This window comes from Apostichopus japonicus, chromosome 11 (assembly GCF_037975245.1).
Source record: "Apostichopus japonicus isolate 1M-3 chromosome 11, ASM3797524v1, whole genome shotgun sequence".
Lineage (NCBI taxonomy): Eukaryota > Metazoa > Echinodermata > Holothuroidea > Aspidochirotida > Stichopodidae > Apostichopus > Apostichopus japonicus.
The window spans coordinates 26,402,793-26,416,989 of record NC_092571.1 but is presented as its reverse complement, the minus strand read 5'-3'; the positions used below and the strand labels follow the sequence as shown (position 1 = coordinate 26,416,989).

General features: G+C 35.5%; 1 protein-coding gene across 8 annotated transcripts in view; it reads right to left on the bottom strand.

The window, feature by feature from the left end:
* The window catches only part of LOC139976424 (uncharacterized), a 289,428-nt gene that overhangs the window by 227,838 nt on the left and 47,393 nt on the right, over nucleotides 1–14,197 (bottom strand). For 4 of the 8 annotated variants that reach the window (XM_071985134.1, XM_071985135.1, XM_071985136.1 and 1 more), the window contains 5 exons: nucleotides 13,336–14,019; nucleotides 12,761–13,090; nucleotides 10,889–11,008; nucleotides 9,395–9,444; nucleotides 7,664–8,144 (listed from right to left, as the gene is read on the bottom strand). The exons of 1 other annotated variant lie outside the window; for it this stretch is intronic. In XM_071985134.1, the coding sequence (XP_071841235.1) occupies nucleotides 8,073–8,144; nucleotides 9,395–9,444; nucleotides 10,889–11,008; nucleotides 12,761–13,090; nucleotides 13,336–14,019 (1,256 nt within the window). In that variant the 3' untranslated portion in view covers nucleotides 7,664–8,072. Of the gene's footprint in view, nucleotides 1–5,854; nucleotides 7,009–7,663; nucleotides 8,145–9,394; nucleotides 9,445–10,888; nucleotides 11,009–12,760; nucleotides 13,091–13,335; nucleotides 14,020–14,197 lie in introns of those variants that run through there. 3 more of the 8 variants (XM_071985137.1, XM_071985141.1, XM_071985138.1) reach the window with 2 other exon arrangements.

The window sequence follows — 14,197 nt, the reverse complement described above, 5'->3', positions numbered from 1 at the left end:
TGTGTACTTGACACAGGAGCTGAGGCATCCCTGATCCCATCTGACGTATTCCATTAACAGCTTGAGACGAAAGTTGGCCCATTAAGAGAGCTACCGAGGAGGAACGCTTGGACCAGATTTTTGGTTGTTGCTAGTTGGTCTCCGGTATCTGGTTGTTAAAAGGATTATCTTGCTTAGAGTTCCTGGAGACGAGCTCGAGTGAAGCTCAGGTAGAGGTGAAGGTAGATGCCGAGGAGGCAACTGTTCTACCTGTGTCAACACAGTTGGCCTGATAGATGTGGATGTCGATACGGTACCGGTCTAATTTCTGTGAAGTGTACCCACTGGAGTATCCGCAGAATCCGAAGTAGCCTATCGTGTACTGACTTTTACACATTTGACCTTCACCTATAAGGAAATTGGTATGTCAAATTCTTGAACACAGGCTGTGTGTACTAAATTCTCCATTTTCTTGTTCGTCGGAAAAGGTCAGAGGAAAACTACCGTGAAGAATCGTGATCTTTTATTAGCTGCCAACACAGCCTGTTACTGCACTTGCTATAAAAAACAGGCTTATGCAATGTATTCCTTTTCTACAACCGGAACTGAGGGACACAAAATCGGAACAAACTAGTAGACTGTAAAAAAAAAACCGATTAATTCATTCCTTTCCAAGATTGGTACAAACATGCCAAAATATCTGGAGGAGGTGAAAGTGCGAAATTGAGAGAGGCTGCTATAAGTATTACAGCTTTGCAGTAGTAGAATCATTTCTTTGGCTTGGACAATGCACACTAGGAATGTGATTGCAGCTGTTTATGAGAAAAGTTTAGATTTTTTGCATTTTAATCCATCTCTCTGTCCACAATTGAAAAATACCCTGCTTCTACCATTCAATGAAGCTGAGACAGAGATGACCTGTGATAAAGAGACATATGTAGGTGTTCATGAATTTTATGTGTTAGGTCATTCAGGGGTCGGTTCAGTTAATTCTTTGGAAATGGTTATTCGTCCACGGACAGACATGTGGATGTGTTGATGTATGCAAACGTGATCATAACTGTTGTTAAGTATGAAGCTTCAGAAATGTCATGTTATTTTCAGAAATGTCATGTTAAAGGTCTATTTCTTTAACTCTTAGTTCAAAATCTTTTCAAATAAATCTTTCTTTTGATTATAATAATCTACAATTACCACTTTGTGTTTGAGTTTAAATAGTTTGCACAAGAAAATGTGGTCAACGGAGGAGCTCATGACTATAACACTAATGGTATCTGTGGTAGCCTAATGATTGTCTTGCAGAGCCCTGCTTAGATTTATTGGTTAAAGATGTTCGTTTTGCCAGTGCGAAGTGGTAAATTATATTGGTAATTCAATTTAAAATATAAATTAATTACAAATCATTAAATAATTCAATTAAAACACTAATTTGGTAATAGGTCATCCTTATCAACAACAATGTGAACGTAGATCTTTTAAGACCTTCCTGTCTAGTTTAAAGAAAAGTAGCTACTGCCACATGACTGGCTTTTGTTGTAACATAAAGGTTATTGAGAGAGGCTTTGATCAAATTTTATTAGGAGACAGGTAAAGGGCTCATTTTCCATAGTACAATCATAGCACGTTTGCTATAACTAAGTTCACTTTTGTTCAATTCTTGTTCCGTAGTTCAAGGGATTTTGTTTCCCTGTGCAAAAGTGTTGCACAAGGTCTTGGTTTTCCCTGTTATACTTCACAGTTGACGTCGAGCAATCATAGCTTCGGCATGTGACGATGAATATGCCCTCAAATATTTGACTTCAGTTTTGCATTTCTTGTAGAAATTCATCGTATAAATATTTGAGCAATTCATTTAACTATATTGCGAAAGTTCACTTACTCAATATTCAAAAGTAAAAAGTTACAAATAAACTTTCGGTAACATTAATTATGTTGTTTAATCATTTATGTTTTACCTTTTCATAATTTGAATGCATTGCAACTTTAATCGAGGATAATGTGATATACCTAATAGTATTAATACGGAAAGTGGTGATTTAACTAGGAATGAGGTGGAAATTCTTTAATATTAAACAAGATAACGGTAAAATCTAACCAGGAAATTTAACTAGGATATTTTGGTTATTCGTACTAGGATCTTGTTATCATCTCATTCACCAAGAAACCTGGTGAAAAAAACCAGGATATGGAGGGTGGCACATAAACGCAGCTCCTGGTGAACATTTCAACAGTTTCTGATGAATTTCACCAGGTTTTTCAAAATTAGCAGATTTATTTGGTTTTAAGCAAGACAGAGCAACCTTTTATATTTCATGTTCGTCTGTCGGTGACATCAAAATAAGTGACGGATTAGCATTTTCTAAATAATTATCGGCAGTTGTATTGCTGTGGATATTTTAAGCCAACGTTGGCCCAGTGTTGACGAAAAAAAGACATTAAATGCATTAGCAATTGTATTCGGATCGTTAATTAGATTGCCATCAAATTTCATTGCATCGTGTACCCTGGTTTTTGTATTTTTTGTATGCAGAATACCATTAATAGTTGACCAAGTATACGCTTTATGTCATTCTTAAAGTTAAGAAACTTGTCAAAATAATAACGTTTCTTAGCAATACGAATAACGTGGTTCAATTTATTACGATACATCCGATAATAAACAGAATTGATCTGCGTAGGACTCTTTAAAACTTACGATATATTTGTTTTTGCATTTAATGGACTCTAGAGTACACTCGTTATCCATTGGTGCCCTTTTTCACGGCGCTTAGAGTTACTGATATATACGAAAGGGAAACAATCTTCGTAACTCTTTTGGAAAACTGAAGTACAATTATTATATGCAAAATTTACATCCCCAATTGAATAAATATAATTCAAATCGAAATAATGAATGGTGAAAATTAACTGATCTGATATTACTGGTAGCATAATTTCTACTGTACAAGCCGTTCTCAGCTTCACTTTGGTTTATAGAAGTCCTTAAAAGACAGGAAAGTGATCGCTTGTATCGGATATCAACACACCAGAAATTAAAGAACTGTTAGTATTAGTAAATATATTTTTTATTAAAGAGGCAGAAACGTCACTAACACGAGTGGCCTTTGTAATTATGGGGAAAAAGTTGTTGGAAAATACAATGTTTGCGAAATCAAAAGACCAAGTTTTGAGTAAATAATATTAAAATCGCCCATTATGTAACCGTCTATGTCTTCACAAGAAATCTTACTCAGGATGAAACTGGACTGATAAAATCATTGAAAGTACAAATGGAAGTCCGTGGACGTCTGTTAGTCACACCAACAATAAAAGTCTTTTCATTCAAATCAGTAATTTCAATAAAAAGACTTTCAACACTTTGTTGAAGAAGATTTCTAAAATAATATCTGTTTGAAATAAAAATGACATACCCCTCCCCCTTTGCTATTGACCCAATGACTCTCTACTAGTGTGTAGTGTTCGAGATGAATTGTTGGTGATATTTGATCACTGAACCATGTTTCACTGAAGCCTATAGCAGAAAAATCATGGTTTAAGAGAGACAAAAAGTCAGCAATTGAATTAAACATTTTGTTTAGGCTTCGATTATTAACATGGAAAATCGAAAAAGAATGATGAGCGAATTGATGGAATGAATCAATATCGAAATAACGATACGTGTCCATATATGCATCTGCATCGTCTGCATGTGAAATATTAAAATTATTCTTCACACTTGAAAGATTTCTTCCCCGGAGTTTGTCTTAAAAATCATGATGATCGATTGCGTTATTAAAAGGAAGACAACAATGGTAGCAAGGATCACAAGTCCAACATTGGCAAGCGTTACTATTACCAAGACAAAAAATTATTCAGACTGTCAACACAAGTAGGCTAACTACATTTTAGAGAAACAAAGCTTCGTTTATGACGTTTTTGCACTCATAACAATAAAACATATTCGAACTACTAAGATTTCAGATACAAATAAAAAAATGATGGAACACAAATTAACACACCTTTGTTTCCACATAGTTGTAAAATTAGCTTCCATTCGGAGACGTTGTAGTTATTGAGCCCCCAGATTATTTTGTTAACTTTACTGTTGTTTTTGCGTACCAGAGCAACTATTTTGCCATCGTGGGACCAGTTTTTTTTTTGCTGCCTGAAGTAATTGCTGGTTTTCCTTTGTCACCTCTTAATTATTTGATCACAAGTTTTGTGCCTTTTAGTTTGCGTCTGCTTTTGATATACTTCTCCCTAATACGATAGTTCTGGACCCCCCCCCCCCCCCCCAGGTTGTAAGTATAAGCTGTATAGTCTTATTTTAGTCGGTATATCATCTCTTTGTTTCTAATATTGGCTGTCGTTTTTGGTATTCTTTTGACTATATTAAATTTAACATTTTTGTTTTCTTTCTCTTTTACGTTGAACGGTTCAGATTTTAAGTACCGGAGAAAGATGAAATAATATTTATCAATTGTAAGTTATCTAATGTGTCAGCATATTAACCCTGATTTTTTCCTAAATCGCGGTGCTCTTACATTGCAAATAAACTCAATTCATGCTTGATAGTTTGTGCTCTAAATTCATAATTTGTTAGCAGAAAATCGTATTGTTTTGGAGGGAGAACATGCCTAAAGGTAAAAATAAAGAGTAAGAAACTTAGCTACCACGAAAAGTCATAGTATAAATTTAGATGATTGTACAGTAGTTAGCTAAATTCAAGGTTCAAAAATCACATATCTGGCGATGACTATATTATGTATGGATGTTTTCTGGAGTAAATTGGAAAATATTTTAACCCGTGTCGACTTTAGTGCTTTCTGTAGTGTCCACAGTATCCAGTATTGTCGTTCTCATTAAATAGACTAATGCACCTGTTTTATGTTGCTATACTACAAGTGTGTAAATTAATGCTAGTACTTCGGCATTGACATTCCTGCACAAAATTATACAGAATGTCTATTCATTAACATTATGAAGCTGCACATCTTAAGAAAGTAGCACACGCCCGTTGAGATAGCTACACAAGAAGTGTTTAATGTCGTGTAACAGGGATCGTTTTTTATATAGGAGGAGTCTTCTCGATGCTCGCAAGAGAAATCTAAATTATCTCACTGTGCTGCTGGACAACGTTGAAGTGATGAACAATAGTGGTGCTAGAATGCAAGAAAAATAATACAATTTGATTGGATCTCTCAACTGATACACTGGGGTTAAACTTGTTTAACGGGCCTCGAAGTGACAGCAGGCCTGCTAGTAAGCCTTCAGTAGTAAGATTTATGTCTCAAAATTCCGTAGTAAAAATAAATTGTTCCTTTAAGATTCAGTTGTAAGAAGAATCTGCTCTGGAACATGGACGTAGTCGGGGAAGGGATGGGCGTAGCAATGGGAGCAATCGTTCTCCCCTATGAGTACCCCGAAAAATAAAAATATAAATAAAAGCAGGAAATATCATTTATAGCCCTACTTTCAGGTTGAAGGAAGCTAAGCTACCCTTCTCAATCTTTCCCCTGAAAGTTCGTTTGCCTTTTTTGCTTATCTAATAAATCACAAATTTTAATTTAATAGTAAAAGTTTGAGATAAAAAGACAAAGTTTTGCCCTTTTTTGGAGGGACCTTTCAAATTTTGAGATAAAATGTCACAATTTTGAATATATGTGAATATATAAGTGTTGAATATATCGACTTCTTTACCATTGTCTGTCACTATGATATCATTGCAATTAACTATTGATTCAAATTTAAGACAGTTCTACGAAACATTGAACCAAAACTTAATATGTTACTCAACTGGATTCAATATAAGAGAGAAATTTTATTTGGAGGCAAACTACATATTTTTGAATTCCCAATTTAAACGCAGAACACAATGAAGACACAAGACGAGCAGTTTCATGTTAAAGAGATTATTTGATCACCCCGATGCTTACTACGATTAAAAGTTTCAAACTGTTACATTAAAACAAACTCTCCGGACCTCATCCCATATTCATATAAAAGATGTTTATTGATAACCACTTACCACGATGCTAACTACGATTAAAGGTTTCAAACTGTTATATTAAAACAACCTCTCCGGACTTTATCCCACATTCTATAGTGGCCCAACAAAAATTATTTCTAAACTGCAACTCTGATTTCAAGCCAGTTCAAACTCGACTTGAAACGCTGCTGAAACTGGAAAATGTATACATACACAGAAACTACATTTTATAGGAAATTCTCTCTTTGCGCTATCCAGACAAACATAGACACATCCTAACGATTGTCAAACTACTAGGTTCGCATAAAGTTAAAGCAAACGGACAACAAAATTCCGATAGCTGTGAAAAATTCGACAATCCAGTTATCCATTCCATTTCAAAACAGAAAAGTTATATTCACACATGCATACAACAAGCATAAACATAAGTATTTATCAAAATAGACCCAGTACACAGGCAGTGTCACAAACTCACCACTCAATACACAAAAGTTAAATATACTTATGCAAACAACAAGACAAACCATAAGATTGAATGACAAGTGTCAAGTCAGACAACTTCATATTCACAGACGATAACATTTTAACCAGATTAAAGAACACTTAGCCAAATCTCTCCATTGCACCACCATTACCTTTTGACCATTCCTAGAATAAAAGTGTCCCTAGAAAAATCATAATTGCATGACCTAATATCTTTGCAGAATAGGCTTTACACAATTTTATCACATCTGATTACATTAATGATTGTGGTAAGGTGAACAATTGATAACTTATGCAAAAAGTGGTGAGAATCATTAAAAGAAACATGTCTCACTTTTCGAGACAAGAATGCTCAATAGACAATGTGGTGCTCGACGGTTGGACACCGAAAAAACAAAACAACGTATAGTATATAATTGACATATCAGCCAAAAAAAAACCCTGAGTCTTCATTCTCACGGTGTTCGATGAACGCTCGAAAATAGGTGCTGATATTCAGGGCTCATCTGAACATGAGCGACAACAAAAATAATTATTACCCTTAACACTGTTGCATATTAGCAGACATTCAACACAATCAATTTACTAGTAACACAGACATGACGTTCTCCTACATCACACTTCTCAGAAAGATTACTAACAGTTTCTGTTTACAAGCTGTCAACATAATAATATAAATTTCCAACATCTAAGTCCCAGTAGATCACTACAACCCTACACCTGTCTCTGCACCATATCTCTACCAATAATGTCAAAGTGTGGCCATTTCTTAGTAGCTTAATTATAACCTCTGTTTAAGGAGAAAGGTACATATGTGGACAGTAGGCTTCCTGCCCCATCCTCTGTAATCTATTGTCAAAGAGTTTATAAGATGTACTTTCAAAAATTGTATTCAATGTGATTCAACCTGCAGGAGCCGTGATTAGCAATGATCAATGAAGCTGCCCCCCCCCCCAGCACCGTCACATTCAATGTACTCAGTATAGTGGATATCTAGCCATATGAAGCTCTAATATACTCTGTTTAATTCAAATATTTGTTTGTGCCCTTATTTCTTGTTCACATATCGGTGTGACATTATTATCAATGTATTGCATTCAGTATTTGAAAATATACTTATCAATTTCAACAAAATCTGATGAGATCCCATCTGGTCTGAAAATCTGGTTATTTTTATTATTTGATCTGATTCTTTGTCTTGTTTTTTAAGAGAATATTCTGATCAATGTAAACAGAGTCTGTTTGGTGCCCGTCTGATCAGGCAAACTGTTCAAATTTGACAGGGTTCTGATCATATTTGAACAGACAATTTTAAGAGTTCACAAGTGATAGTGATCTCTGAATATGAGTTCGCATCGATACAAATTTAGAATTAAATATATATAAAGAATTACACTAAAGGATTGTAATTCAGCTACAGTGTATATTAATTCTAGTGCAATTAGTACGCATATTACATAATTAAAACAATTAAAATGACGGTTCATTTTCATAATTATAAAATAAATTGGTGTATTAATGCGTTTAAGAGCAGTGCCTGTTACAAAGGCAATGAATAATTAATTAAACAAATAAACAACTAGAAAAGAATAAAACCAACTAACGGGCTGGTAACTATAATTGTTATTTATTATAATTTCATTTAGGTCGTAGGAATGTAAACGAGTCTGTCCTTAAATACGGAATTTAATTCCGTAACTGGTACCGCTTGCATCTGAAAGGAAACACGAAATGACTTGAATTTATTAAGAGTTCATTACAAAGAGTTTTTCGTACTGTGTAAGTTCAACAACATTCACCTTTCTACCACCATTCTCTATTCCATTACTTTCCTTATATTCAATGATAATTGTTTATATCTACAGTAAGAGAGTTCTGTCCTCAAACTCCATTTGGAAGTATTCTTCTAGTCAAAGTGGCAAATATTCTTACAAACTTTTGACATTTTATTAATCTCGTTATAAACTTCTCTTGGTTCTTTTTGTTACAAAGTGCCTTTTTGGTAAATTCTCTTGTCCTGCTATTGTAAACATCAATGTAAATTCCCGCCACACTGAGAATTTACTTTTTAATCATGCTTTTGCAAAAACAAATGTTTTAAAAATGAAGTTTTTGAACCAATTTCCTAGGATTTGGTATGAACTTCCCCCTGAGACCAGGAATTTGCTCTTGTGTGATTCCCACCAGTCATTTGTGTGCAATATTAAAGAACATTTCTTATCTTTATCACCAGTGTAATTTTGTCAATTTTAATTCTTATATTTCTTATGGTTTATTTGTGAATATTACATATTTATTTTAATTCGAAGTCTCTTATTGTAAGGGTGTACAAGCCTTCGGGCTACAGGAATTTGGTTTCCTTTTGTACATCCTAATCCGCTTTGTGTTTTCGTACTTTGTTGTTTGTATACTGTTTTTGTGATTGGATCAAATATATAATGAAATGAAATCATAAAATAATGAAATCGTTTGATAAAAACACACATTTTAATTCAACTGAATGAAGACATCTCAATTTCTCATCTCATGAGGAGGAGGGTGGTTGGCAGGGATGCCTACATTTATTTGTGTTATAAATGCACTGAACGCTAATACATTGCCAATTAATAGACTTCTGTTGAATTCCCAGAACTATGTGTAGAACAATGCAATGAAGTCGTAGCAATCAGTATGGATAATGTATTCATTGAAAGACGCAAGGAAATATATACATATACATTCAGGAGTGTTAGATCAGTATTTAACGCCGGTGCCTTTCAATCATGAGGTCCCGAGCTCGAGCTACTCCAAGATTAATGTATGTCGTCCAGTTACAGAGTTGTTGACAATTGACAATTCATTATCATGGACGTTAAATATGAATCTAAGAGACTGGCTTCGGTCAGCTTGCGGCTTTGATAAGCCAATGAGGCTTCTTCGCGAGTTCCTGCATGCAGGAGGATCTAAAATACTGTACATACTTACATGTCTGTGACTGATCACCTTTGCAAAATATTTCCTGATGACTATGAGCGCTATAATGAAAGAAAGACAAATTGACAAATTTTAATTGCGCAAACGAGACATTCTGACAAAGTTTGACAAATTGCTGAGTCAATGCGTTGCATATAGCTTGACGACTCGACAAATATCTTAATCATTCACTTAAATAGCAACGAATTTAAAAGAACTTTAGAAAACTACAAAATACAAAAACAACAAGCATTAGGTGACAACCATCCGTTGGGTAGTTCTACCCCTAATGCAAATTATACGTTGAGATGAAAAAGGTTGTCGAAGGCCTTTGGTCCGCAGAAGTGTAAATTATAAAACTTTAGACGCCAAATAGTGCATTCGGAGGCGTAATTAGATGATTACTTAGTAGAAAAGAAAGAATATTACCAAAATGCAAAGGAAGCAGGGTGCTTCACCCTATCAGCGCTTTGGAATACATTCCAGAGAAATCGAATTTCTGTATGCAACATGTGTATTTGTGTGAAAAACTCGCTACGAAACAGCAACATATTTGAAACTAGTTACATCATCCGGGCCTCTAGAACTCTTAGATAAAACTCCATAGAACGTTATATTAAATCCTCCTCTGTTATTTGTTTACATATATATTTTCTCTAAACATGCTGCCGCTTCCGGTAACTTCGCACCACCACCTGTGCTCCCAGTTTATGATATCGTGCAGTTGTACCATAATTATGAACCAAACTGCCTCTTTTGTTAGTTTACCATACTTCGTAAGCAGACTTGTTTTGATGTTTCATTGACTGGTTTCTGTGATGCGCAAAATTGGTTAATTTTGTATAAATATCAACAATGCATTTTTACACAAGCTGGCAGACACGTCTGCTGCTGCTGCTGAGACATGGTCTAAAACATAAAGGGCACATTAAAGGAACGGGGTAGAGAAAAAAACTAGAGTACAAAGACAGAAAGGTGTGAAGAAAAATCTTTAATCCTCTCTTTGTCCCTCCACTGTTTATCTCCCACTTCTCCTCTACCCCTGTTGCTTTCTTCTCTCCATCCCTTGTCTACTAATCCCCTTACATATATCTCATTGTGTTTACCGTGCTCATTTAACTTGTCTGTATTCTGTGCGTGCTTTTGTCCCTTCTGTTACTGTTAATTGTCATTTAGCCTTTGAAGAAGATCCTGCTAGGATCAAAACGTCAGGCCAACTTACTTTTACACATTACATAAATTTCAATTGTTGTCCAATCGACTTGCATGATTATTACTTTTGTTAGATATCAATGCAGCTTAACTGCACTGATGCAAGCCATCCACCGGAGCCACATTACTTCACAAATTAGGACTACTTTGTTGCACCTTAGGCAGTTATATGTTGATTTGCCTATACTTATAGCATTACTTTATAAGCTGCTTTCATATTTGACTTGCTAATTGGCGGCATAAGTATATATGACTTGTGACTTGTCTTGACTTGCGATAGAAACGCAAACTTACCACTAAAGACACAAAGTAATGTTACAGAAATCGTCAAACAAATTATAATCCACAGGTTGACCTGCACTTCTTTGTCATCAGGAAAAGGAGCAGCCGAAATTTGATGACACTTTACCCCATCTGAAAAAAAAACCCAACAAAACTCATCAATGACAACCAGTGGTTAATCCATGATTTAATAAAGTAACGGGTGTAACCATGGTCTCCTTGAAATTGATCCCCATGTAGGGCGCCTAGGAAAATCTTCCCGAGACTAGACGCAAGGTTGCGCCAATAACTACTCAATATGACGCTACCCGTCCATGTATTAATTGAGTTATACGAGTAGAGATTACGTCCAAAACAAACCGGCTAATCATCACCGTCCCATATATTCATTTTTCTTTTGGCAAGGATAAATGCCAGTTTTCGTTTCATTTTCAATTGATGCTAGTCCTCTTGTTGTATATTCTTTCCATCGTAGTGAAGTCATACTGGTAAACCTGTGTAACAATCTGCTATTCGTAGTTCTACGAATGGAGCACAGAGAACGAAATTAATATTGAGTTTAATTTGTATTGGTTGGAAGGTATCACTTTTCCTAATGATTTACATCTTCGGTTACAGTGGACTTCTGGTTGAGTGCACTCTGCAGTGTCATGAGATTTCAACTGGGGACAGCGGATGTCTTTGATAGGAAGAAAGGAGTAGATTCTGGAAAATATGATGTTGCCCGGTTGTAACAAAAGCTAAGACAAAGTTGATATTAGACTTTAAAAAAAGGTTCATGTAAGGGTGTTAGCCACTGAAAATAAATGTTTGTTCTTGATCAGAGAACTCTGGATTTGGTGTGATGACCAAACACAGAGCAAGACACATAAAAAATGGAAAACTCAACTGGATTGGATCAAATGAAATTATAATTATGAATAACAAACAACAAACAGCTGATCTGGGCCCAGTCAAGGAATGAAATAAAACAACTTACAGTCGTGAGGTGCGCACCCAAAAGTTAAAGTAAATACACTTAATTTATAAATCTGTTCTGGTGAGTTGGCGTGCTGGTGACATCAGGTACAGATCTTTCACGACATCAGATCTTCCACGACACCAGTATAGTTGAACAGAATAAATGGTATAATGAATGTCCGATCCTAACAAATAGTATCCTTTAATTAATAAGCAATAGAGTCCCAGACTATCCTTCAGTAAAATATTGTCAATATCCTTTGTAGTAAAATAATGTCAGTTATAACAAATGGTGTCCCGGAATATCCTTTATGGTAAAATAAATATCCTCTAAGTAAATATTTTCTTTATAGTGAATATTATCCTTTATAGTAATTAGTGTCCAAGACTGTCAGGTGAATATCACTCCTTCCATAAAATAATAAGGACTACAGTAACTTAAACTTTGTAAATTAAGGTTTAAAACTCACTATCCAGCATTAAAACTATATTTCTCCTTTTTTGCAACTGTCTTGCTCCAATACTCATTGCCAACTGCCTAACTCCATATACCCTCACAAAACTCCTTTGTTCCTATAATATATACACACATACCCCATTTCCTGTGAGGGCTAAATTCCAGGAAGAACAAAGATAGAAGAGAGAGAGAGAGGTCTTAACCCCCCCCCCCCCTCTTTGCTGCCACAAGACAACATACAAATATACTGTACAAATGTATAGCCCTCTGTACAGTAAGCACTACACAGTGCACTAATAAACAAGTAAAACTATGGTACAAAAGAAGACTTTATTTAAGAGCTGACCATCTTACATTCATATCCAATATCTTCATACAATTGACATTAATGGTGGCACAATTTTATATTTCTGGTAAATAGTATAGTTACAATGAAATAACGTATCATAGAATAACAATATACTTACTAGATGAAATTGAGATAGTAGCATCTGATTTGAAGACGTTGGCAGCCGGTCCCACAGCTTGGCAAAGGATTGTCCCATTAACTTGACAGTTAGCGTCAACCAAAATCACGTCTCCGTGAATGCTAGTGTAAAACAGCCCCTCGTCTTCATAGGTTGATACCTTAGTGTTCATGACAGCAAGATTGGTTGACATGACTATTATCATGAGTTCCACCTCAGGATGAACTCCATTCACTTTACATGTAATGGCTTTTGTTTCGGTAATATGGAAACTACATGGTTCAAAAAGGTTGCAACCTTCAACCAAGAGTTTTGGTGGTGTAGGTTGTACTGTACATAAAACAAAAAGAAAGCTATATGATGAACCTTGCTATATGTTATCACAATGCCGAATCAAGTACAAGCCTGCACCAAAACTTTATGTATAGCATATCATCTAATAATGTATGAAGATTAAAGAAATGTTATTTATATTTTTCTTGATAGATTCTAATATTTGAAATGTTTTTACAATTTGGAAGATAGTGCAGATGATAAATAGCGGAAGCAGTACACAAAACAAATACGTTACCCACCTATTACTTCAACACGCTGCAGAAAGGATTTTGTGGTGTTTCCCGTGCTTTGGACACATGCATACAGCCCGTCGTGATGTAATCCAACTTGTGAGATGACTAAATCACCGCTTTTGTCGAGACTTAATTGCTCATCGGTCTCCACTGACGGAACAACACGATAAGCCGAATATTTTAGGTAAACACTGTTTCTTGTTTCAAGCGATTTGGCCATCCACACAACGATTGAATCTTCAGCAGCAATGTGTAGTGGGCACTCTATTACCAAATCTTGGTTTTGAATAGCGTAAACTGGATCTTCTGGTAGATCTGATTGCTTTTCGAAAGGGTCATTTTGAGAGAGATCAAGCAATACTTTGCTATTGGATTCTTGTACCACAGAATATGGGTTGTGAGACTTGCACACAAGTAACACCAAAGACTGCATATCGATAAGAAAGGGTATTTCACCTATGGCCATCTCCGAGGTTACCGAAAAAGTTATCAAGTCTGCAGAAAGTGTCTGATTTGTGGTGGAGTTCAGTGGTATGTCGTGAGTCCCATCTCTTATGAACCACGTTATTTTTGCAGCTGGTCTTGTATTGTGATGGACACATGAGATGACTCCATCTAGATTTCCTTTCATGATGCAATCAGATTTACCCAGGCACTTTGTAATTACCGGGATTGGTTCGATTGGTTCAACTGCGAAACGAATCAATAAACTTGACTTGTCTGGAGTTATTGTGAATGATCAAGAATGTAATGTTATTCACTGCACAGAATATCTAACTGAATTACAAAAAAGGGGATCAGGACCCAATTTGTCAAATTAAACATCTTACAGCTGGAACGGACGACGGTTTCGCTTTGTAATATTAAA